Genomic DNA, 24,827 nt, shown 5'->3' with positions numbered 1-24,827 from the left:
AGGCAACCTCTTGGGTGTTGAAAAAAACTTTGGGAGAATTTTTTGAGTTCCTCTAATTAGCAGGTGAGCAAGACCTAGGACTTGTCCACAAAGCAGAATGCCTAGCACACTACAGACACTCAAATATATGAGGAGGAATGGATGGGTGAGCAAGATGGAGAGGTGAGAGCACAGGTGCATTCCACAAGGCAGTAAGGGATTCTCAGGATGGGGGTCGGGGTGGGGGGAAGGCCTGCTTGTTCCCTGGGTTATAACAATAAGTTCTATTCTCTGGATGAAAAAGGAAACAAAAAGACATAGATCTGGCCAGTGGTTTACTGGTCTGAGTGGGAAATTTTATAAGAAGGAAGATGCTCAATACAGAAGAGTCTCTCTCCACAGTGGAGACTCAATGCTGAGCCTCCAGTTTCTCCCTGTCCTTGCTAGGGGCAGCTTAACTTAGTAGAGGAAGCTCCTGTTTTGCCATCAGACAAACCTGGGATCAAATTCTGACAGTTACTAACATGCTGTGTGACTTTGGGCAAGCACCTCAACCTCTCTGGGCTTTGATTTCCTTATATGTAAATTAGGATTGCAATAGAGAATTTTTTTTTTAATATAGTTAATGTGGTTTTCTAGTTGGCCTTTCGGAGTTTGTGACTTTTGTCTGAGTTGGCCCATGCTAACCGTCTGCTTGGGAGAGAAAGGAGAGTAGAATAAAGTGGAAGGAAATACTCCATGCCACCGTGTGGAACCCACTGCCCCACACTGAGAGGTTCTGTAACAGCAGGATCCCTGCTCTCAGGCCATCCAGTATACCAGGGTCCCTGAGGAAGATTAACTACCCAATATGGTAGTCAGGTCATACCACTTCATGTCTTAACTGGCTCAGCTACCCCCTGACAGCTCAGAGCTTCTTCACTTTGAGTTCCTCTCAGAGTTCCAAACACGGGAGTGAGATGAGAGATCCCTGCCCTCAGCATTTCCCTCATCCATCATTCTCCCCAACCAGAGCGAGAAAGTCGAGTGACACTCCTTCATCTCTCTCTCCCTTTCCTTGTCATTTTTTCATTTCCCTAGAATCAGAGTAGGCAGACTTCCTGTCCTTTGCTTCCCTGGTCCACCCTTGACAAAAACTCTGTGGTCTTGCCTGCCAAGTCCAGTCCTCCATATGCTAAAGAATGGAGAGAAAGGTATAGGGGGTCCTCAAAAAGTTAAAAATAGAACTACTTGTGATCCAGTAATCACACTATTGGGTATTTAAAAGGGATACACTAATTCTAAGGGATTCATGCACCCCGATGTTTATAGCAGCATTATTTACAACAGCCAAATTATGGAAGCAGCCCAAGTGTCCATTGTTAGATGAATGGATAAAGAAGATGTGGTATATATACACAATGGAAGATTACTCAGCCATCAAAAAGAATGAAATCTTGCCATTTGCATCATGGATGGAGCTAGAGAGTATAATGCTAAGTGAAATAAGTCAGTCAAAGAGAAATATCATATGATTTCACTTAAATGTGAACTTTAAGAAACAACCCCCCCCCCAAAAAAAGACCGAAGGAAAAAAGAGAGAGAGAGACAAATCAAGAAACAGACTCTTCACTATAGTGGACTCACAGATGGTTATCAGAGGGGAGGTGGGGGTGAAATAGGTCTTGGGGAATAAGGAGTGCACTTCTGATAGAGCATTGGGTGATATGTTGAATGATATGAATGAATTGGGAATTGTTGAATCACTATATTGTACACCTGAAACTAATATAACACTGTATGTTAACTATACTGGAATTTGAAATTAAATTTTAAAAACTAAGAAAAGAAAAAAAAGTAGAGGAATTAAAAAAAAAACTTTAAAAGTCAGTCATGTGACTTAAAATTATATTATTGTCTGGCTGCAAAATAATTTTTTGAATGTCAGAAATTTGAATTTAACTCCCTTATAGCCAATAAGGAAGTGGCCAAGAGCACAGATTCTAGAGTCAGAAGGTTAGATCTAAAGTATAGCTCTGGGGCGCCTGGGTGGCTTAGTCGTTAAGCGTCTGCCTTCGGCTCAGGGCGTGATCCCAGTGTTCTGGGATCGAGCCCACATCGGGCTCCTACGCTGGGAGCCTGCTTCTTCCTCTCCCACTCCCCCTGCTTGTGTTCCCTCTCTCGCTGGCTGTCTCCCTCTGTCAAATAAATAAATAAAATCTTTTTAAAAAATAAATGAAGTATAGCTCTGTTATATGCAAGTGGTGTAGCTTTGGGCAAGTTACAAAGCCTCTCTGTGCCTTGATTTCCTCCTCTGCAAAATAGGGTTAATAATAGTATCTCATAGAGATTCTTGGAATGGTTGGATTAGTTCATAAACAGAATACTGCCTGGTACCTAATAACACCTTTTTGTGTATTATGTATATAAGTGTGTCTTCACCATCTTCATCATTAACTAATTAATATCATCATCATCATTTTTCTTTGTGTTCCTTCTGTAATAAATCCTAATTCCCCAGCCTTACCCAGACATGTGAATGTCATGGCCATCATGTACGTAGGAAGACAAAAAGAAAAACACATTAATAATTTGAAAAATCCATTGTCCTTAAGACTGTGCTCTAGTTGATGAAGTTGTTTCCCATGGGGATATGGGTTACTAATTCTGATATTGCTAGACATGGTTACTGGACCTAACAACTGAGTCAATGGATGGTGGATAATGGGAGCCATGTTTCTTATTGTTGGAGTGAGAGCTTACAAATAAGCAAGAGGAGGAGCCTAGAATGATCCGTGTGATGATGGATTAGGGTTAGAGATAGCGGGATGAACTCAGTTTTAACTTAAGATAGATACAGATGGTTGCATATATAAATATTTGTAGACATCTGTACACATGAGTTAGTACACACACGTTGACTTTCTTACTCTGTAAGTAGAGAGAGGCCAGAAGCAATGAGCACACCCAGCACCCAGATCTTGGTTGCTAACACCATTCTACAATAAAAAGAACCAAGGCTCCTTGGAGAGATAGTGGATTCTAGCGCTGAATAGGGAATGTACAAGATGAACCTGGAGCATCTTGTATTGCTAGAGAGCAAGGAAACTCTAACAAAGGGGCCATTGGAGCCAACTGGAAAGTTTTCAATGGCCAAACCTGAAACAATTTGAGCAAAAATCAAAATAAAATAGTATTGGTTTATAATCCAAAGTAATAAAATATGTGTCTATGTGTCCACACTGATATAAATAAATGGTTGAATAATTAAGTGGGGGGGGGAAGAGAAAAGTCTCCTATGAAAAAGAATTCTAAATAATTTACATAGAAACTCTATACTCAAAGACGTGGAACATAACTCCTCGCTCTTAAGAGTATGGGTTGTGCAGAGTGGGTTAAAGAGTATGGCATAGAAAGAGATAAAAAAAAATAGAGTAACTTTACAGTGGAGAAGCTTGACAGACACTGCCTCCGACAGGTGATGAAGGGTAACATAGAAGTGATTAGGCGTCACAGTATGAGAATGTCCCTTCACGGTTCTCCTCCCCTAAACTCATAACCTCAGTCTAGTCATGAGAAAAACATCAGACAGATTCCACTCAGGGGCCATTCTACATAATACCTGGCCGGCAGTCCTCAAAACTGTCAAAATCATCAAAAACAACAAAAGTCTAAGAAACTAACAACCAGGAGAAACCTAAAGAAACGTGATGACTACATTTAATGTAGATGAGATTCTGGAAGAGGAAAAGGACATTAGGTCAAAGCTGAGGAAACCTGAATAAAGTGTGGACTTGTTAATAGCAATTTATCAAAGTGGTTCATTATTTGTAACAAATATACCGTACAACACAAGATGTTAGTAATAGGGGAGACTGGGTCTGGGGTATATATGGGAACTCTCGGCACCATCTTTTTTTTTTTTTTAAATATTTATTTATTTATTTATTTATTTATTTTAGTCGTGAGTGGGGGAGAGTGAGTGAATGTGGCGGGGAGGGGCAGAGAGAGAGAGAGAATCTCAGACTTCGTGCTGAGCATGGAGCCCAATGTGGGGCTCGATCTCATCATCCTGAGGTCACGGCCTGAGCTGAAACCAAGAGTCCAATGCTTAACTGTGCCACCCAGGCGTCCCTCTTGGTGCCATCTTTGCAGTATTTTTATAAATCTAAAATTGTTCTACAATGAAGACCTTATTTTAAAAGATATATTGTCTGTAGATCTCTACCTCATAGAGTTGATATAGGAATTAAAGGAGATACAGTGCCTGAGATATTCCATGCCACGTGCCGGGCACATAATGTACACTCCACAAAACAACACTGTTTGACCATCTTGTGCCTTTCTGAGCTGTTCTTCCTGTGATGTGCCTTGAAAGACTGGCTATTATTGCTTTTCTTCCAAGACGAGCCAAATTGGTCCAGTTTCTGATAGTTGTTATTTGTCTCTTCTACACTGAGAAGCCCACAGCATCCTCCCAGTGTTTGCCACTGAGCATTTTTACCTTGGCTAACCCCATCTGAATTGCATTTATCTTATTTCTGTGTAGTGACTAAGGTATACCACATACAATGGTACTTACACACTGGTTACCTGGGGGTAAGTCAGCCAGATGCTTCCAATTAGAGTAGCTCTATCTCACCTTTCTTTTAAAATCAGTGTTAAATACGTAAGGACCCTCTTCTGTCTTAGGAAGGAGAGCCCAGGGACATCATCAGCTTCTTGTTTGTTAACCGAGGCTCTTGATGGAAAACAGCATCCTAGAACAGCAAGTCCTTGTTAGTTATTTCTAAGAGTCAGAATGAGTTGCAAAATTATAATGAGGCGGGGGAAGTTTTTCTTGTGGTATTGGGTAGAAAGTACCTTTCTACAGAGGTGAGGTGGATATCTCTGGGGCAGAAATGTGTCTACAAGAGGAACTATCCTGCTGAGAGCAAGACATTGTTGGTCCGACTGGATTCCTTCCATAGCCATGACTATGTAAATTAAATGATACAGATAGATAAATAGTTAATATATACATATGTGTGTATACATATATACATAAAAATACATATGCATATACACATATACCTACATATTATCTATCCCTCTCATTTTCCTTCTCGCCTCTATTGGCTAGGACAGATCTTACCCACTCTTTGCTCTTCCCTCACCCTATTGTTCTATTTTGCTTGGATGCCAAGCTGGGCTGACTTCCCATCTACACTTTGGTTTCTCCTCCTTAGCTGGATATATTTGTACAAAACTCACAGAGAATCTGGGTTGCCAGGTCTGCTCCATCTTCTTGTTCAGTAAAATGAAAATAACATTTAAAAACCCAGTCACAAATGTCTGTTTAATAATTCTTGATTGCTGCCCTGAGACTGGATTTCAATATTTGTGAATATTCGATGCCTGGAAGCGAGCACAAAATGGCTGTCTAAAACGGTTGGAAATTTGCTTCCTGTGGCTCTGTATGTGATAGCAGGAATGTGACTTTGGGGCAGCCCCATCTCTTCTTTTGTGAGGGATTCCTTTGGTGGGCCGTCTTGGTCAAGCCCACTTACATTAAGTAACTACTCACTGCCCTTGAGGTAGCTCAGGACTTAGGAGAAATCATCCAGAAGTAAGTACTTTATAATAGCATATTAAATATTCTGTTGAATAATATAAAAGTCCCAAGTGATGAGGAACATCTCTACAGATTTTTTATGTTCTTTAATTAAGTGTTTAGCTTTTCCCCTTGCAGGCTTGGTAACAAAATTTGAGCCTAGTGGGTGGGATCTAGGATTGAGGGAGCAAGGAGTTGGGAGAGAGAGTGGGCTTGGGAGAGGTCAGATCTTTAACTAGACAGGCTCATGTTTGAGATCTACTTCCAGGAGTGAAAAAACAAGACTTGCTATGAAGACGTTAGTAAATTAGCTTGTGAATGTGTTCTACTGAGGCCATTTGCTGTTTGAAATTTCTACTAAATCTCTGTTGAATACCCAGGAGCAGTGCCTTCTCCATCTTGACATGATCCCCAGGGCTTTCTTTATAGCCATATGGGCAGTCTCCCCTCTGGTCAGCTTCACTTCTCAGAATCCACACAACTACTCTAGTCCAAAACTCTACATTACGAGGAACAGTAACCCCAAAGCATACTAGCTTATTAGCAAGGGGCTTCCCTATCTTCTCTGCTTTCCTCCTGTTGTCCTTATTCCTTCACAGTCAAGAAACTCTCCACATGGTAGGTTCAGACTCACTTGAGTCCATGACCTCCCGGCTCCTTGACTCCAAAGGTTCCAGATAGGAAAACTCAGGGAAGCATTCTAATTGGTCCAGCCTAGATCACATGCCTGCTTCTGGCCCAATCACTGGGAGAAGAAGAAGGCATTGTGATTTGTCCGATTTGGATCACATGCTCACGTCTGTGGCCAGAGGTGTGAGTTACTGGCCTGATTTCCAACCGCCAGCTCTTACATGTCTGAATAAGAGTTTCTGTGGCCGCCAGGGCACACTCCGCCTCCCAGAACGTGGTGGGTTGCAAGTGCTAAGGCATTACTGTCTTCCAGAAGCAGGCCTCACCCGATGTCTGACGGGAATTGGTGTAGAAATAGTAAGGGGCTCCCTTGCCCACGGGGAGACAAAATTCTGAGACAGGCATTCAACAGCATTTACCAGATTTCCAAAATGGGATTGGACTCCAGTTCACTACAGTTGTGTCTGCTTTCTCTTCCCTGGCTTCCTCCCCCACCCCTTTTCTACAGCATCCCCTGAGACCCTCCCAGATTTGCTCCTACTTGAGTTCTTATCTCAGTGGCTTCTTCTGGGAAAACCCAGACTAAGTCACGATGATGGGCAGCTCATCACATGACTCAGACGCACATGACACAGCGTGCCCGAGGAAGTGGTGGTTCTGGAATACACAACTCGTACCTGTCCGGTAAAAGAGACATTGTGAAAAAAAGGAAAACCCACGGAACCGACACACAAGGAGAACTTACAGTTAACTGCTCCCCCTGCACCAGCATTTGGGCACAAAACATGTCTGGCCTGACATGCCCAGAGAGAGCAGACAGACCTCCCCAGCAGTTGCTCTGGAGAGGAAAATGGCAGAGGACCTCGGGGTCCACGCTTCAGCAAAAGCTGTACCTTATGCAGCCCCTCTTCCATGATTTCATTAAGCTTGGGCCTTCCCGGCACCCCGCTGAATCTCAGCCACAAAGCTATTGCGGCGGAAGGATACATCCACTTCCTCACGGGCTGGACAGGGGCTGGGTTACAGGGCATGTGTTTGGTGACCTTCCCATTATGCAGTTGGTCTGTGCACATGCGCAGTGATAAAAGTGCTCTTACCTTTGTGTCTCAGCTGTGGTCTCCCTGCCCCTTTCCGTTTGTGTTTATTGGTTTCTAAATCCAAACATATTCCCGATCTGTCATGGGTTGGATTGTCTAGAAGCAACACTTGAGAGAGGGGTTCAGGTGAATGAGACTCCGAGGGAGTGCTACAGACACACACAGACACAGATACATGCACACGTCCCTCTCAGGTTGTGAGGGAAAGAAAATAGGAAAGATGAAGGAGCCGCTCAAGCATGGGGTCTCCATCTCGAAGTCTGGACCAGGGGTAGTCAAATTATGGCCCTTGGACCATATCTAGCAGCCACCTCTTTTTATAAATAAAGTTTTATTGGTACACAGCTGCATCCATTCGTTGACATCTTGTCTGTGCTTTCTTGCTTCCCAAAGGGAGTTGAGTATTTGTAACAGGTCTGCGTGGCCCATGAAGACTGAACTATTTACAGTCTGGCCCTTAACGAAAGAAGGTGGCTTGTTCCAATCCCTGGGAGCTCGGGCATCCGCTGCTTCATAAAGCCAGCCTACCTGGAGGCAGAGCGCTGCTCCGCGTGCCTTAGCGTCAGCCAAGCTCTGGTTGCCAACCACCCCGGTGTTGAGGGTGAGGAGCCTGAAGCACACTAAACCCGGAGCAGTGGTTCCCGAGAATAACTTCCTGGCGCGAGGGGCAGCGGGGAGCGGTGCGGAGCCGACAGTGCAGCCAGGAGATGGGCACGCATGCCAGGCAAGGGGGGCTCTCAGGGCAGCACCGGCACGCACCGCCGTGTCTGTCTGGATCCGTCATGTGCTCTAGGAAGCTGGGCACCACCTGTATGTCCTGCCTGACACTGAGCCCTAATCACGTCATCTGGACTCCACCTCGTCTCACTCTTCCCCTCACAACGCCCATCCCACTGCTCTCGGGCTGATGCGGAAACCCTTCACAAGGCCTCCTGGGCCCCGCCGGCCTGTCCAAGCCCACCTCCTCCCACTTCGCTCACACTCTGCTCTGCAGACACGCGTGCCTCAAGGCCAGGGGTGTCCTGCACTCCCCGCTACACCGCATCCCCTCCAGTTTCAGGACTTCTGGCCATGCGCTTCCCTCTGCCCCGAACACCCTCCCCAGCACCCTCCACTTCCACCCACACATAACCCCATCTAGGTTTCCGGATCTCAGCTCAGAGAATATTCCCTCCCAGCAGACTTCTTGAGCCTCTCTCCCCATGAATCCCTTTCCCTCCAAGTAGGCAGGACTTGGTTCGTGTGTCTTGACATATTTTTTATCCTGTCTTTGCAAATCGTACCATGCAAGCAATATTCATAGATTTTCTTTTCTTTAACAAAGGTGCTATATTATTTGCATTACTTTCACATTTGCTTTTTTCCCCTTAACAATATAAACCAAAAGGAACTATGCAGATTGACATGTAGAGAGTTAAATCATTTTTTCAAAAAAATATTTGTTTACTTACTTATTTGAGAGAGAGGAGGAGGAGCAGAGAGAGAGAAAGAGAGAGAGAAGCAGACTCCCTCCTGAGTATGGAGCCCGATGCGAGGCTGACCCCATGACCCTGAGACCACGACCTGAGCCGAAATCAAGAGTCGGCAGCTCAACCGACTGAGCCACCCAGATACCCATAGAGTTAATTCATTTTTAAACACATTTTCCCCAACAGCTGCATGCTATCCCATCATATGTATGTACATATTGTGTATGTAATATGGATGTACAATAGTTTATTTAAGAATTCCCATCTTTATAGGAGCTGAGGTTGTTTCTGTGTGTGTGAATTTTTGCCACTTTACAGACAGTGGTGCAAAGAACATCTCTGAACAAATACCCGTGTATTCTGACACTATTTCTGTAGGCTCAATCCCCGAGAGTGGTATTATTTGGTCAAAGTATACGTTCGCTTTACATTTCCAGACACACCGCCATATTTCTGCAAATATGGCAAATTGGGCACCTGCGTGAGGTTATGAGACTGGCCAGTTTCCCACATCTTTACCAGTGTGGTGTCCCTTCCATCCTTGTAATGTTTGCCCGTCTCTTGGCAAAGAAATGGCTTCTCATTGTTGTTCTGACTTGCATTTCCTTGACTATGGTTGAAGTTAATCATATATATGCATATATATTTGTCCTTTACCCATCTATCCTCAGCTGCTTTCCAGTGAGGATCCTGGACCCGGTAGCTCTGATGGGTCTGCTGCTGTCCCTCTCGTGTGCCCAGAGGGTGGGGAGTGTGGGACCCAGCGATGGTGGGCATGGGTAGAAGGTCCTGCTCCATCTGTGACCATGTCCCGTCTCCTCACTTGCAGACACGACCCAGATGAACAACGCGGTGCCCACCTCTCCTTTGCTCCAGCAGATGGGCCATCCACATTCGTACCCCAGCCTGGGCCAGATCTCCAACCCCTATGAGCAGCAGCCGCCGGGCAAAGAGCTCAACAAGTACGCCTCCTTGAAGGCAGTGGGTGAGTCCTACTCTCTTTCTCCTCTGCTTTTCCGTACTGTTTTCTCGTTCCCTCTGACTGGTTTTTCTAGTCCTCTCACTTTTTCTTCCTACTTCTCCTTTTCTTTCTCTTCTACTTCTCTCTCAAAATCTGTGTCTCTCTGTCTTTGTTTCTTTCTCCATCTCTTTCTCTCTCTTTGTCTCTCTTCTCTCTCTCTCTCACATATTCTTGGTCTCTCTACCTGGGGCTCAGGTTGCTGTGAAGCAGAGCCCCTGGGCTGCTTCCTCTCGGACTGGCTCGAGTCCTACGTTGCCACGTGGGACAGGGTGGGTGAGTGAGGGACACGTGTGGGGGCTGTTTCCTGGGGAGGAGGGCCTGGAGGCCCATTTGGGTCCGACTGACAGCCCAGCCCCTTCGTTGTCCACCGTCGGCCCTCATGAATCCTCCGGGAATCCAGGACACCCAGTCTCCGAATGCCTTGCCCTGTAGTGGGTAACACCCATCGTCCCCGCGGTCACCACATCTCTGAGAAGTCGGTAAGTGAACGCACCCATCTCAGGCAGCTTCTGCTCTTTGGCACGGGGTGCATCACCTAGAGCTCGTGCTAACTGCGCTCTTAACCAAAGTGCCAGACATTGCATTGGACCTTTTATACACCCTGCCTCATTTTCTCACAGGGATCCGGAGAGGAAGGCACAATTATTATCACAGTTTCAGATTAGGAGACTCAGAGTCAAGGGGTCTAATTTCATTTGCCCCAAATCAAGCAGCCTGTGGGTTTTTATCACTCTGGAGCTTACCTTCCTGCCACTAGCCTCCCCGAGTCCTGCTCCTTCATCAGTCCCTTCCCCCAGCTCACACATGAGGGAGTGTGACAGCGACCCTGACGGTGGCCCAGGCTCCTGAACATATCGCTCATGCAAGAGTTCTATGGGGCAGAAGCAGCAGCCATAGCGAAGTCAAACTTCAGGTAGATGCAAGACTCCCAGACCACATGCTTGCTTTTATTATCAGCTGCTTGTCTTCGTTTCTTCCCTCATCAGAGATGGGATGGGAGACCCTTGCTGATCGAGTCCAGTGTCAAATATCCTAATTCCGTTACACACTGACACCAGGAACCAAAGCCCAGACACTATCACGTGTCTAGGATGCATGTGGTGACCATGGCCTCCCAACATCAGGGGCACAAGACAGGCATCTTGGTGCTTGGCAGAGGGCCAGGCCTATACTGGGAGTTCAGAAAGCACTGGAACCACAAAGATCTTTAGGAATTCATATTTTTCCCCCATCTCCTAGGACTTCTAGATGGAGTCACTCAAAGACAGGCAAAGCAGATTTCTAATACCAAGGGCACAGGTTGTGCAGACTGACACAGGCTTTTCTAAATCCCAAGCCCCACAAGGACGTTTATACCAGTTCTCACGTTTCATGTTGAATTTCTACGCCCAACTCAGCCCTCATGTGCACCCCATGAGCACAGATTCCCTCTGTTCCATACTGCGTGTTTGCACAGCATACACATGTTAAGCGTGTTCAAATAGACTCAAATATTAGTAGGAAGAGCTGAGGGCTGTTGCCTAGGAGAGAAGGAGTCAGGGCGTCCATACCGATGTAGCTGCGAAGCCGTCATACACTGTTCGGTGCCCCCTCCCCTTCTGAGCTTTGCATTTAGGTGATAAATGGCATCTGCTGGTTCTATTTGATTCTTCTTTTGGCATTAAAAAAAAAAAATCAGCCCAGACTTCTTTTTCCTTTTGAACTGGTTACGTTCCCCACACAATTCATTTCTTCAGCTTAGGCCCAGTGTCTTGTCCGCCCTCAAAACTCAGTAGCTATTTGGGTAAATAATGGATGGATATTCCCACAATGCTCCTTAATTTTCTCCAGGATTTATACAGGGATCCTGTGCATAGCAAATGTCTGCAGAGCATTGAGAATTAGATTTGCAGTATGAAAATGTATCTACCCTCCTTAAGTAACCCTTTCTTCCACAAAGGGAGAACTTCTGAAATGTTTGCTGAATGAATGAATGAGCTTGTCTTTGGCGTGAATCAAAGAATAGCTTAGTCGTAAGGAAGCACCCCTAATCTTCTAGAAAACTCTGAAGGATCTTATTTAGAGAACCCTCCTCAATGCTGGATATGGCTGGTGTGACCCTCCTCTTCTCTGTCCTTCTTCTCTGACTATTATGGGTGTTCACAAACTTTATCTGAGTCACTGATGGTCTTGTGACTCCTTTGAATGGAGGTCCAGCGGGACTGCCTGACCCAATGGCTTACCCAGGTGTCCAGCATCTGCCTGCACAAATGAAATGCAAATCCCATAATAAATGTTCTTTGAAGGGTTCTTTATTAAGGCATAATTCACACCATGATGTGTGTGTGGATGATGAAATGCATTTCATTAGTGAAATCATTACCACTGGGGAGAGAAGTTGTTTAAAAAATTGTTTGCTGTTGAAAGCTTTGCAGCCTCTGATAACCAGACTCATTTTCCAAAAATTTCCAGTAAATAAGGAGAGCCTTGGCTAGCCTTTAGGGTTAACTGCCAAGTTCAAAAATACCCCTGGAAAATAAATTTCTCTTGGCGGCTTTAATATCCAGAACATCGGGTAGTTTGAGCCAGTCACCGAGACTCTCTGACCTCAGCTTCTTCAAGTGAAAAATGAGGAACGAAGTGAGGAAATTTTAAAATAGAAAATGAAACAATACAACTCATTCTCGTTATTAGAATACCTGTGGGCCATTGAATATGTTCCATCCATTCAGTGTCTGCCCGGAGGGAAAAGGATGGTGACTGTTGATGCATTTTATTTTACTTTATTTTACTATTTTATTTTATTTTATTTTATTTTATTTTATTTTATTTTATTTTATTTTATTTTATTAGTTGCTTATTGAAATCATACTCAATGACGTTTAAAGAGAGCTCTTTTCTCTCTACAATTCAGGGATACAGCATGTGACTGCAGAATGGTCTCTGTTCCCAAGGGGTTCACTGCCCAATTGTCAGTAAAAGATTAGCACACACTAGGGAAATGTCAGAGGCTAAACCTCATCAGACTCTGTACAAGGAGGTACGTTCAATTCATTCATTCATTCAACCAGTCAGTCATTCTTTAGACATTTAATCTGGTGTCCCTTGGCTGTAGGGCCCAGTGAGGCATGAACCACATCTGTCCCATTCATCATTGCATCCCCAGAACCTAGTACCATGTGGCGGGACTTAATGAGTGCTCCCAATACATAAAATCAGTGAATAATAGTGTGTGATGGGCACGATACCAAGTCAGGAGCAGGAGATGACCAGCGGGATGGGAGAATGTACATTGGCCTCCAAGTACAGGACCTGGCTCAGACATTTACCAAGTAATTTCAGAGATTACTTAACATCCTCAGGTCTCAGTTTCTCCCTCTGTAAAGTGAAGATAATAAAAATAGACAGCTAATCGTTTGTTGAGAATATTTAATGATATGGTGCATAGAACGTGCTTAGCCTGACACAGTCATCCCTCAGTAAATACTGCCACATATGAAAGTCTCCAGACGAGAGTTGTTTGTTGGCCATATTTTTCCTTGAATCTCCAAGGTAGACTGATACCTTGATTAACATGCAGTTGCTCAGCTCTCATTTTGAGGGAGGGAGAGTTTATCCCACCTTGATGGGAAAGACATAAAAGGAAGCTAACTCACACTGAGGATCTGATAAAACAAACAAACAGCAAATGACTTTTCTGGGCTGTCCTAAGGACCCGCAGTCAGTCAGACCTCTTCATTGCCCCGTCCGTAGCCTGAACGTTGAAGATCCATGCCCTGACATATGGCTAGTACGATCTGTCACAAAAAGCTTCAGTTTCATCCAACTGGCTCTCCTTCCTAAGTCAGAAATGAGGATTTAAACATTTTAGACATATCGTCCACTAAGATTGAAGACAAGAAGTGTGTCTGGTGATAGATTGAGTCGAAATGTAACCTGAAAGCTTAATTAAACCTGTGAGTTCCCTGGCTGGAGCCACCTGCGTGATGGGTAGTGACGATGTGAGAACCCATTTTACGGTTCCTCAAAGGTCAATGCTGACAAGACAGAGGTGTTTGGGAAAATATCCTCAAGGCTTACATGATGGCTCAGAGAGGGGTGGCTCCTGCCTCCAGAGATGGAAAAAGCCCTTGCAAACAGAAAATCGCCCACACGTGGCATTTATTCCTATTGGCCCGCTGTCCAGTTTTGTTTTTTTTTCCTCTAGGCATCTAAAAGTTTAACTCCTGCCCACGTGCCCCTTAGATGCGTCCGTGCAACCCTGGCTACTCAACGAGTAAAAGAGATGATGCATACCAGCATTATAGATCACATGCTGTGGTACCTTCATTTTTACCTTAAAATTTTAATAAGAAAATATTTTTTTCTGTTGCTATTTGACAGACAAGGGACGATTTTGCCAGAACCATGTTACATTTTCCAATAGCCCTGTTTAAAACCCACAGCAACAACACATTTCAACATGGCAGGGACTCCCTCTTCCATCTTGCTGTAGGAAACACTCGTGAAAACCCTAACTGATGCGTGAGCACCTCAGCCATGGATTGACTTCTACTAGGTTGTTTTTTTTTTTTTTTTAAGTTATGGCAGGAAGAGGGTTAACATCATTGAACTGTCAAAACACTGAGCTTTTGAGGGTGGTCTTGGTCCCATTCTTGCAGATGGCGAAATTAAGGCTCAGTGTAGTCAAGCAGTTTTCCCAGGGTCGCATTTCTGGTAAATGGCAGAGCCAAGAGTCAGTCATATTCAGGATTACCTGATTCAGAATCCTGTGTTCTTTCCATGAAATGATTCTATCTTTCAGAGAGCAATTTCTGGCATCAGAAGGTTATAACCAGGCCGCGGGGGGGGGGGGGGGGCGGGGAGGGGTTTAGGAGTACCATTCCCCACTTTGTTGGAGGGAGGACTTACTAAAATATTGTTTTTCTTTGTTTGAAGTTGAAAGTCTTCCCATGGTGCTGAGCATAATTGGTTTACTATAGATAAGGTGTAACTTACATGTAGTGAAATAATGCACATCATAATTTTACAATAGTGTGATTGTTGAAATACACGTATCTAGGATAACTGACATCCCAGGAAGGATAAGAAATACTTCATCACCCAGAAAGTTCCCTCACGTCGCTTTCCTCTCAATGCCTTAGACCCATCCCCTTTTACTAAGTGTTTAATTTTTCACCCAACAAAGTTTTATCTCATGTCCACTAGTGGCACCAAGCATGTAGTGGGACCTTAAGTATGTATGTGGAAGCCTGTGTGCCATCGGATCAAGTGTCCTTATTTTCAGTGGATTTATGGAAGAAAACTTGTTAGTGCCTTGCCAGAGCTAAGCCCCATCTTAGGCAGCGGGGACAGGGGTGGCCATGACATGAGCATGGTTCCTGCCTTCAAGTGATGAACTTGATTTGGGGGTAAGATGGCCTCTTTGGTGTCACTGACTCGGGGACTCGATCAGGCTTGTATCCACCCGCACAGGAAGATTTTGAGCCACGTCACTATTTCCAGATGTCAATGACCCTGGCTCAGAGGGAGAAGAAACATCCAGTCATCCCGGGCGGGTCTCACTTAATTTTAACTTTGTCACTCTCCTGTCCCATCATTTCCCCTCTGTTGTGAGTGATGAGGGTGTTGAGTTCATATCCGCAGGGGGAATGTGGCAATTTGAGCGTCCTTTGGCATGCCTGGTAGTCCAACCGGAAATGTTTAAATGAGGCCGGATCTGTGCTCTGTAATCATTCAGATCACACAGAATGTTCCCTGTGACTCCTCTCAGCTGGCAGCCTGATCTATCTCTGGAAATTGTGCAGGAATGCTTAGGACTTGGTCTTTCCAGGTAGATTCCCAAGAAAGGAAAGGGGAGCTAGTGGTGCGCGCTGATTGGCTAGGCCTCCAGCCAATGGGCAGAGGCCGCTGCATGGACACGTGGGTGGGTTTGCCCCGCTCTGAGTAAAACCCAATCTTACGGAGAAGGCCTATCAAAGACAGGGATAGGTAGGGTGCAGACATCGCCCTTCTTACCATCCTCGACTTTATGAAAGGAACCGCCAGGGAGATCGGCTAATAATGTGTGATCCCCCAGGGCTCATTCAGTACACCTGAAATGAAATTCAACTTGGAGAATCTGATTTATAAACAAAATTCCCAGCGTTATGGGATTCTGAAATAACAAGCTTGACCCCTTTAGCATTTAGGGGAATTTCCCTCCCTTAGGAAAAGTGACTCTATGGAGAAACTTGAATTCATTCATTCATTCAACACTATTTTTCACACAGACGGTGTGCGAGGACACCCCTACCCCTTGGGGACCTGCCACCAGCATATAAAGTTGCAGTTCGCAGAGCCTGCCCCAACCTTGGATTTGGAGCTAACGGTGCTCCCTCCACCAGCCCTTTTCAGGAGAGGGATTGCTCTAAAACAGGATCAAAATGTATCTGTTGTCAACAGAGTGTTGTCATTGGCTAAAGTGACCTCATGCAACTCAGATTTTCCTTTCTTTCTTAGAGGGTTGAAATTCAGAGCCAGATTCATTGCCTAAGAAATCTTTCTCTTCCTAATGTAACTGAAAACATGTAGGCTTTTTTCAGGGGACTTCTTCTGACCCTCTGCTGGGCGTTATCCTGATACCGCCGCATGCTTTGCAGAAGGAGGTGTGCGCACGCAGCATCACATTTGCACATTTGGTCTCTCTCCCGTCGCCTGGGGTCCCTGGGGCCTGCCCGCCTCGCGGAGGCTGCAGCTGGGACCGCCGGCAACGGCACCTGGGGGTGAGGGCGCAGCGGACGTGGGAAGCCGGCCAGCAAATCAGCATCTCTCGATTGTTGTTTTTTTAGGAAGTTCTGATGGTGACTGGGCAGTGGCGACACTTAAGTCACCAAAAGGTACCGTACAGCTTTTTCTGGCTCTTTTGTCCAGCTGTTGTCAGATTTGACACTGATCAGTGAAGGCACAGTCCTGGTGTCTGTGTGTGACCCAGTGCCACACGTGTGTCCCCGTTGGGTAGCCCTGCAAGTCCGTCCAAGTTCCGGCATGTAGGTGTTTGTGTGTGTGTGTGTGTGTGTGTGTGTGTGTGTGTGTGTGTGTGTGTGGCATATCTGTGCTCCGGGCCGTTGTTGAAGAAAGTGCTACCCCTCACTTCTCAATATTCACTGCCTGAAGGGAAATGTCACTATCAGACACCATCCCAGGTAAGACATCCAGGAAATGTTGGTTTGTCTCAGAAAGCGGCGCAAACAGTACAGCAAAACCCAAGATAAATGAATGCAGGGGAGAAAACACAACTTCTGAGGGAGAGAGAAGCAGAGCTGGGTTGTTGGTTCAGGTCTCAGGAACCATAAGCCTTGTCACTGTTTTCGGCTTTCCCCAGGCGATATGGTGAGCGTCAGGTTCTAAGGGGTCTGGCCAGGTAGAGTCTGTGAATTAACCCGCTGGTTGACCAGTGCAGGAGGAAGCTAGAATCTCTTCACTCCCTACCATGTGCCAGACGAGTGCTGGCCCTTTCTATCATGTTGTCACTAAATTCTCCGATGACCCAGCTGTGCAGGCCATGTCCTTTCCCTTTTAGAGACGAGGACTCGGGTGTCTAAGTAAGGGAGTCTTGCTAATGTCCACAGCTGCTGAGTGCTGGGGCTGCAATTTGGACCCATGTCGGTTTGACTCAAGGCCTAGGTTATTTCCCACTGGGGGTGTTGTGATGGGAGCAGCTTTTTCCAGAACAGATGGGAAACTCGGTTCTCTTCCGCCTTCACCTCGTCTGCTCTGTTGGATTTGGTGGTGGGGAGGATGCCGCTTAGCCAAGGCCATGGTGGCAGAACTCTTTCGTGACCTTGAACTGGGAAAATTTGAAGGTCTCACAGGGCTCTAGGCGGGATACTGGCAGGACCATTTCTACATTCTCAAAAGTTGGTTTCCAAGTGGAGACAGGATTGGAGGTGGGCAGGCAGCCTGGAGCTGGGGCCGCCCACTGGGAGGCTCCTGTGGTCACTCCGGTGGGCAGTGACTGAGCTGTGGTGGCTGGAAGATGGAGAGAAGACAATGAAGTGGAAGGACAAGTAAGAAAGAGATGGTAGAAGGTAGGGAGTGAGTGCCTGGGAGTGGGGAGGAGGGGACAGTGTGCCCTCGATGGTTCTCACATCTCGGCCACTTGGGCAGCATCAGCCTTCCCAGAGGCTGTTAAAACCTGGATTCCTGGGTCCCATCCCAGAACCGCTGATTCCCCAGGCACTGGGTGGGGACCTGAGCAGTTGCATTGCTAACAGGTTCCATGGCGATGCTGCTGGTCTGGGGACCACACTCCGAAGACCACTGCGCTAGAGAAATCTTGCTGGGAAGCTGACACCCTCTGATTAGGTCTCTAGGGATCTTTCTGGGGGCTGAGGGTTCTGAAGAGGGGAGTCTGGCCAGGTCTCAGAGGCTCAGAAACAATCCGAGCTCTGAGGGGAGCACGGGAGGGAAGGGGGCCTCACTGTACTCCCGCATCCAGAGAGAGAGCTGTAGACCCACGTGCCTGCAGAGGATCCCTTGACTACCCCGTTGTCGCCTTGTGAGAGGCAGATTTTTGGGTCTTGCATTAGATAATAACTGTTCACATGTCAACATCCATTTTTAGAAATGCAAACAATTTGGAACATGACAGACCTACTAATTTGAGGCATAAACTTTTTTTTTTCTCTCCCCTGTGAAAAACAAAGCCATTATGATTCCCGTGACAGCATTCGGAGCCAGTCAGCACCCCTGTCCTTGTATCAGCTTGTTGTCAGATGCATTTAGAAAATATTTCGGGACGGGTCAAAAGCAAGGGCTTGGCAGCTGTTTTTCTATCCAAACTGGGCTAATTTCACCTGTCCTATTAAATGCATCTTTATTTATCCGGCCTTGTCTGGGGAGGAGAAGAGGGGTCCCAAGGATGGCCAGGCCCAAGTTCCTCCGGGGTCACGGATCTTTCTCTAGTGTTCTCTACTCAACCTCCAGAGCTGGAGTCTACATGAGGCATGATAACAAGCTTGGGGTGATTGGACGGCCTCTGCCACCTTCTCGAAAGGGAGACACATGCCGACTGTTCCAATCACCTGGGTTCTAATGACGGTCTCCTTGTTGGCTACTCTTGTGACCCTCAGCACGTCAGCCGACCCTCTGAGCCCCTGTTTTCTGATCCACAAAATGGGGGCAATAGTGTCACCTACCTCCTGGGTTGCTGTGAAGATGAGGTAACGTGTACAACACGTGTCACAGTGCCTGGCGTTCAGAAAGTGATAACCACATGAAGGCTATTACTGGTATCATTAGGACTATTATCAGGGGAGCAAATGAAAGACTCTGGAAAATCTCGTGCTAACAAAGAGTGTCAGACTGTAACACGTCATTTCCCAAACACTTTTGATGTCTGATCTCTTCTCTCTTCAGGAAAACCAGTTAACAGCTTAACATCCAGGGGCGCGAGTGTTGCTAGGAACCTGCTCTGGGAACATAGGGCAGGAGCGGAGAGTAGGCGGAGGGGCGGGTGCCCCCTGGGCAGGTTGGTGAAGGAAGGGGTAGCTGCCAAGGAGGAATGGCGGCGAGGTCTCTGCAGACGAAGGTTTCCTGTTTCCATCCACATTGACTCCAACTCCCTTGGGAGGTGAACTCTGTCTGCCGGGGTGGGAAATGGCAAACATCACACCCCGGTTGGCATGATTCGTTTTTCTCTAACCTGACGTTTCCCATGCATGCCGCCCCCTAGTGGTCACTGCTGTTGCTCTGCGCATGCCCAGCCCTGGGAGCTCCCCCCATAATTGTTGGAAACCCGCCCCGGGGAAGCACCACTACCTTGAGCCCAGTGGATTCCCCTAATTAGTCTGAAGCCTTGTCTTTTGAAATCTGGTCATTTTGCAAAATGAATCTTTGAACCTGACCTGTTGCTCAGTCCAGTGCTATGCTGGAGCACTGAACTTGGGGGAACCCGCCAGCATAGGACTGTGATATAATCACTCCGGCTCTGATCAGAAGCAGACCGTGTGCTCTTGCACGAGCCACTCACATACTCTGAACACCCATTTCTACCATTTCCAAAACAGCAGCCGTGAAAATCCACACTCCGTTGTGTTTGGGGGAGTAAGTTTAGGAGACAATACAAGTAATACACTTTAATGATGACAGTGAAGAAAATATGTTTTACTCAACCCTTCTGCTCTTCTCGATGAGGGAATTGAGTCCCCTGAGATAAAGGAGGTTGGCCAAAGTCACACAGGAAAACTATATCAGACCCAAGACCAGGACCCAGTCTTCAAAGAATGGCTTACAGACTGGACTCAAATTCACTGGACATGCTTGTTACAAATGAAAATCCTGGGCCCACATACTGCACAGAAACTGGGACCACTGGCCATGGGGCCTCAACATTTTTTAGTTTTTCATTTATTAACTGCACCTTCTGGATAATTCTCTATATACTAAGGTTTGGGCCTGCCTTTTCCAAGACCCAATCCCTAGACACGGTTTGTCCTAGAACACCAATTTCACATGCCCGCGTTCTTCCAGACATACATGAGTATTTTTTGCTGTTTGCTGAAATCAAACTATTTTCTTATTTGGGGGTTTGAGCTGGAGCCACAGCTGGAAAGTAGGAACATCGGAGGCGACAGTCTTGGATTCGTTGTCCCACCCTGACACTTAGCAGCTGTGGCAGAGAAATTTGGCGGCCACATTGCTCAGTATCTCTGGGCCTTAATTCCCACTGTCGGACGGAAGAGATGGTTTTGCCTTGTCACCTACGTTTAAGACGGTTTAAATGAGACAATGTCATTGAAACGGGTAAGAGCGTCTAGTACGTAGTAGGTACTCAGCAAATTCTGGTTCTTTCTTTTTTCTAAGAAAATCGATGTAGCTCAGTAATTCATGTCCATCCGAGAGATGCGACAGAAGGCACAAGGCAGGAGACAATGGCTAATTTGGGTGGCAGTTCTGTTGGAGTGCACACATCTTGGATAAGGACCCACCTAGAGGCAACCTTAAAACACGACTTCATGAAATTCAGCCTTTTCCAATGTCCTGATTTGGGTGATCGGTTTGCTGGGGAGCAGGACGGTGCTGAGCAGGTAGGGGATTGGGAGGGGATCTTTTTTTAATAAAAACCAAATCCCGCCAGCTCCCGAGTTTGGCCTCTTTTAAAAAGCACACAGTGAGCACTGGAGTTTTGATGAGCTTCTTTGGGAATCCATAGGACATGGAGGAGATTCTCTGCTTGGCAGAAAATGCCGTTGTGTAAGAGTCAATAAACATTTTGCTAGTTTGAAAATATGCCCCTCTGATGCTAAGCCAGTTAGATTTTTTTTTTTTTTTTAGATCTTCGTTTCACACTTCCCCAGCACCTTGCATGGTGCCCACAGCACAGAGTAGACACTCAATATGGGTTTTATTAATAAGTTGTTGAATAAAGTTGGGCATAGCATTTCAATGGAATTGTGTAGTCTTTTCTGAAGAGGCACTGGGAAATAGAAAAATTAACCAGATGGAAGTCAAGAGACCTGTGTCCTAGCTCCAGTGTTGTTTCTACCCAATAGGCAGTCCTTGAGCCAACAGCTTTAGTTGTCTCTTCTGTAGAATGGAAGGTTGGGATCATTGATCTCTTTGGCCCTTTCCATCTCTATAACTGAAGATCCCAGGCTTTGCTCTGATTGGCTTGCCTTGTCATGTGCCCACCTCTGAACAAATTGTTATGGTGAGGGCAATGGAATGGGTTGGCTGTAGTCCCTGGGGAATAGCTGGGGGGTGGGAGAGTGGAAGCGTGTCATCCAAACCATGTGTGTTAAGAGTAGGAGACCAGTGGATTCCCCACCTGAAAATAGAGGCCTCCTCCTGGAAGTAGAGTGAGTAAATGATTGGTGTTTATATTCATAGTCTTGCCACAAAAATGCTGTGTAACAAGCAGCTCCAAATCTTGTGGTTTAACATTTATTTAGCAGAATTTACCGAGACCAGGTGTCTATGCTGATGTCGGAAGTTCTCCTAGTCTCAGCTGAGTTGACTCATATATCTGGGAGTTGGCTGAATGTTGGCTGATCAGGGCTGGTTTTAGCTGGAATGACTCGGGTGCCTTGGCTTGGCTCCAGGTGTCTCTCACCCTCAGAGAGGGTAGGTCACACATCTCATGATAATGGCATTGGTGCAAAAGAGGAACCCCAAACCAGCAAGCACTTCTTTAAACTTATGTTATGTTGGCTAACATTCATTAGTCACACTAGTCAGAAGCCAATGGTGGGGGAGAAGAGATCTTCCTCTTTTCGGGTGAGTTTCAAAGTCACATACGAAGAGTGTGGATACAGGGAAAGGCGAAGAATTGAGGTCATTCATGCATGAATCTAACATAGGATCCCAAATCTCAAAATTAGCTGCTTTGAGATGGTCCTCTGCTATAGCTAATTGGAAGGAAGTACACCGGATTAAGGATACTTAACCTTTATTTGCTTCATTAAAACAAAACAAAACAAAACACCAGTTGTATAAAATTTCACCAGAGTGGAGGTCGATCAGAAGACAAACCACACAAGGAACTTCTGAAAAGAATGATCTCCGTCTATGGAGCAGTAATACAGGATGCATGGGAGGGCAGGGAATGAATGCATGGTTTCCATCTAGAGCCCTTCTGTGTAGGGGGCTCTGTGGTCAGCCATGGCTGGGTCACAAGTCCGTCCATCTTTGTTCAACAGCCTCTCAGAAAGAGGTGACTGCACAGCAGGGCTGCCTAAGGGAAGAGACAAAGGACCTGCAGGTTTAGAGGCCTGTCAGCAACAAGACATTCACAGAGGGCTCCCTGGAGTCACATCCTAGAGGCTCGTGATACAGCCTGGACAGCTTTGGTGCAAAACCCTAGCCGGGCATTGTTTCAGAGTCCCCTCCAGCAAAGACAGTGGGAGCCCCCAGGGTTAAGACAAAAAAGATCCAGGCTTCTGGACTCCCCTTGACAATTTTCTTTCTTAGAGAGATAGGACTTCAAGGAAGATGTGAAGCTCAGCAGAGAGAGCCAGGAGCCCTGAGCTTCATTAGGACCTGGTTCAAATGTGACTTTCCCTACTTGTGTCTCTTCAGCAAGGCCCAGAACCAGGTGAAACGGGGCTAATTCACCATAAAGACAAATCTTCCCGTCCTCTCCTGGCTCTGTCCTTTCTGAGAAGCTAGGCTTTTTTCCTGCCTTTCTTGTTTCTGCCTGCTGAGACAGTTTCAGGAGCCTACGCAGCTTTAGAGAATGTATTTGAAAAGAAGAGAGAAATACCTGGGTACTTTTTTTTAAACATGAAATGTCCCCCCTTCTACTTTTTAATTTAGCTTGTGAAGGAGGGAAAAAAAAAAAAAGTAGAGACCCAGAAAATATTCCGGTATAAGTAAAAAGCAAATACCGTCCTACTGAACCAAAGGCCCCACAAGTATATCTCTCTGTGATAGTCCGCAGAGGAGTGGTCCAGGTTGGTGGGGCAGCTCTACTCCAAGCTGTCACTCGGGGACCCAGGCTCCTCGAACACTGTTTCTCTACCACCCTCTACAGGACTGTCCTCGCCTGCATTGTTATGGTTATCTGCTGTCATAGCCAATGGGAAGGGGGAAGAGAGGACACCCAGGGCAAGGGATTTTCTGTTAAGCAAGTCAGGTGAAATGAAACTTGGTTGCCTCCTTTTTGCTAACATACCACTGGCAAGAGATGAGCCACATGGCCAAATTTAGCTCCCAAGAAGGCTGGGGGAATCTAGTTTGGAGCTGGGTGGCCACGTGCCCAAGAGAAGAAGGTAGAGAGAGACTTGGGATGTGAGTGGCCATGTGCTACATCTTCCCAAGTGGGAGTGTGCCATGTGTAATGGTTGTGCTTTTACCTGCCTTGTCTCTTTGACCTCTGCTCTGCACCCTGCAAAGTCGATCGTATTATCTTCACGTGATTTTCTTCTCCTTCCTAACAATGGCAGCAATAGCAGCTACCATCTGTTGAGTACCAACTATGAGGCAAGGACATTGGTACTGGAAATGATTCTCTTCAGTACCCTTGACCCCCTGCCACCCAACCATTGTCATTGGATTCTCAATTTTATTGGTGTAACTTAGAGAGTTCAGGTAACTTGCTCAAGTTCTTCAGCTTGTAAGTGGAAGAGCTGGGATCTGAACTCACATCCATCTTCTCTCAGAGGTTCGGGTCTTTCCACCATATTGTAAAGAACTTACAGTCAACAAAAATCAGGTGGCCGTTCTTCTAGACATCATTATATACTGTATGAACCGAGTGCAGGGCAGCCTGCAAGCTCTGACCTCATTAACCCTCCTTTCCTTCTCTCAGTAATCCTTTTAATTCCTGGAACTTACTGCTAAAGCCTTGCCCTTTGTGAATCGGGGCTCTGCTGTGGCTGTCGAGAGCCCAGTGTAAGATTCAAAACCAACACGTTGGCTCTTTGTCATCGCTGGAGGTAATTGCTGCCCTCTGGGTGGTGGGGAGGGGATAGTAGAAGCACAAGGAAAAGAAATATTAGTTAATATCCCAGATAATCCCAATACAATGTCATGGAGGGATTCAGTGTGAGCCCCGGCAACCACGTCTGCCTCTTGGGCTTGGGGTGGGGTGGGGGCCAGCATGACATAGTGTGTGTCAGGCTCCTGGAGAGTACCTGACCTGGAGTCTTCTCTCAGTTCTGTGAGAAGTGGATGGCTCTTTGCCCAGCCCAGCTCTGGGACAGGTTGGTGACTGGCCCACACTCCAACCAATGTCAGTGCCCCTCAGAGATGCCAAGAGCCGTGTGCCTGGTAAAGCAGTAGCCAACCTGGACCGGCCACAACCTCGCAGGGAGCGTCTCAGGGTACCCCAGCTCCCTCCTCCTCACCTTAAGGAAGAAAAAGATATACATAGTTTGCCTTAGGAGGGAATCTGGGGCTTTGTTAAACTTCCGGTTGTGACATTCTGACGTTTCCTCTTGAGAATCTGATACTTACATGTGTACCCCAGTCCCTGATGTTTTGAGAGGAGGAATCAAGAAAAATGGTTTCTCTGCATAATTCTCACTTGCCCTCCGTCTTCCTTAGTTTTGGGGGGATATTCTCCTGCAGATAAAACCTTGTTAAGGAAATAAGACTGT

General features: G+C 46.2%; 1 protein-coding gene across 1 annotated transcript in view; it reads left to right on the top strand.

Moving 5' to 3' along the window:
• Positions 1-24,827, top strand: part of SHISA9 (shisa family member 9) — a 266,704-nt gene that overhangs the window by 231,972 nt on the left and 9,905 nt on the right. Inside the window, exons 3-4 of the mRNA XM_045777902.2 lie at positions 9,577-9,732; positions 16,578-16,625. Of these exons, the coding sequence (XP_045633858.2) occupies positions 9,577-9,732; positions 16,578-16,625 (204 nt within the window). The remainder of the gene's footprint in view (positions 1-9,576; positions 9,733-16,577; positions 16,626-24,827) is intronic.

The sequence above is a fragment of the Ursus americanus genome, chromosome 2, assembly GCF_024610735.1.
Source record: "Ursus americanus isolate L20-20 chromosome 2, mUrsAme1.1.p, whole genome shotgun sequence".
In the NCBI taxonomy this organism is placed as follows: Eukaryota; Metazoa; Chordata; class Mammalia; order Carnivora; family Ursidae; genus Ursus; species Ursus americanus.
Note: the sequence above shows the minus strand (reverse complement) of the source record. Positions and strands in the feature narration are given on the sequence as shown.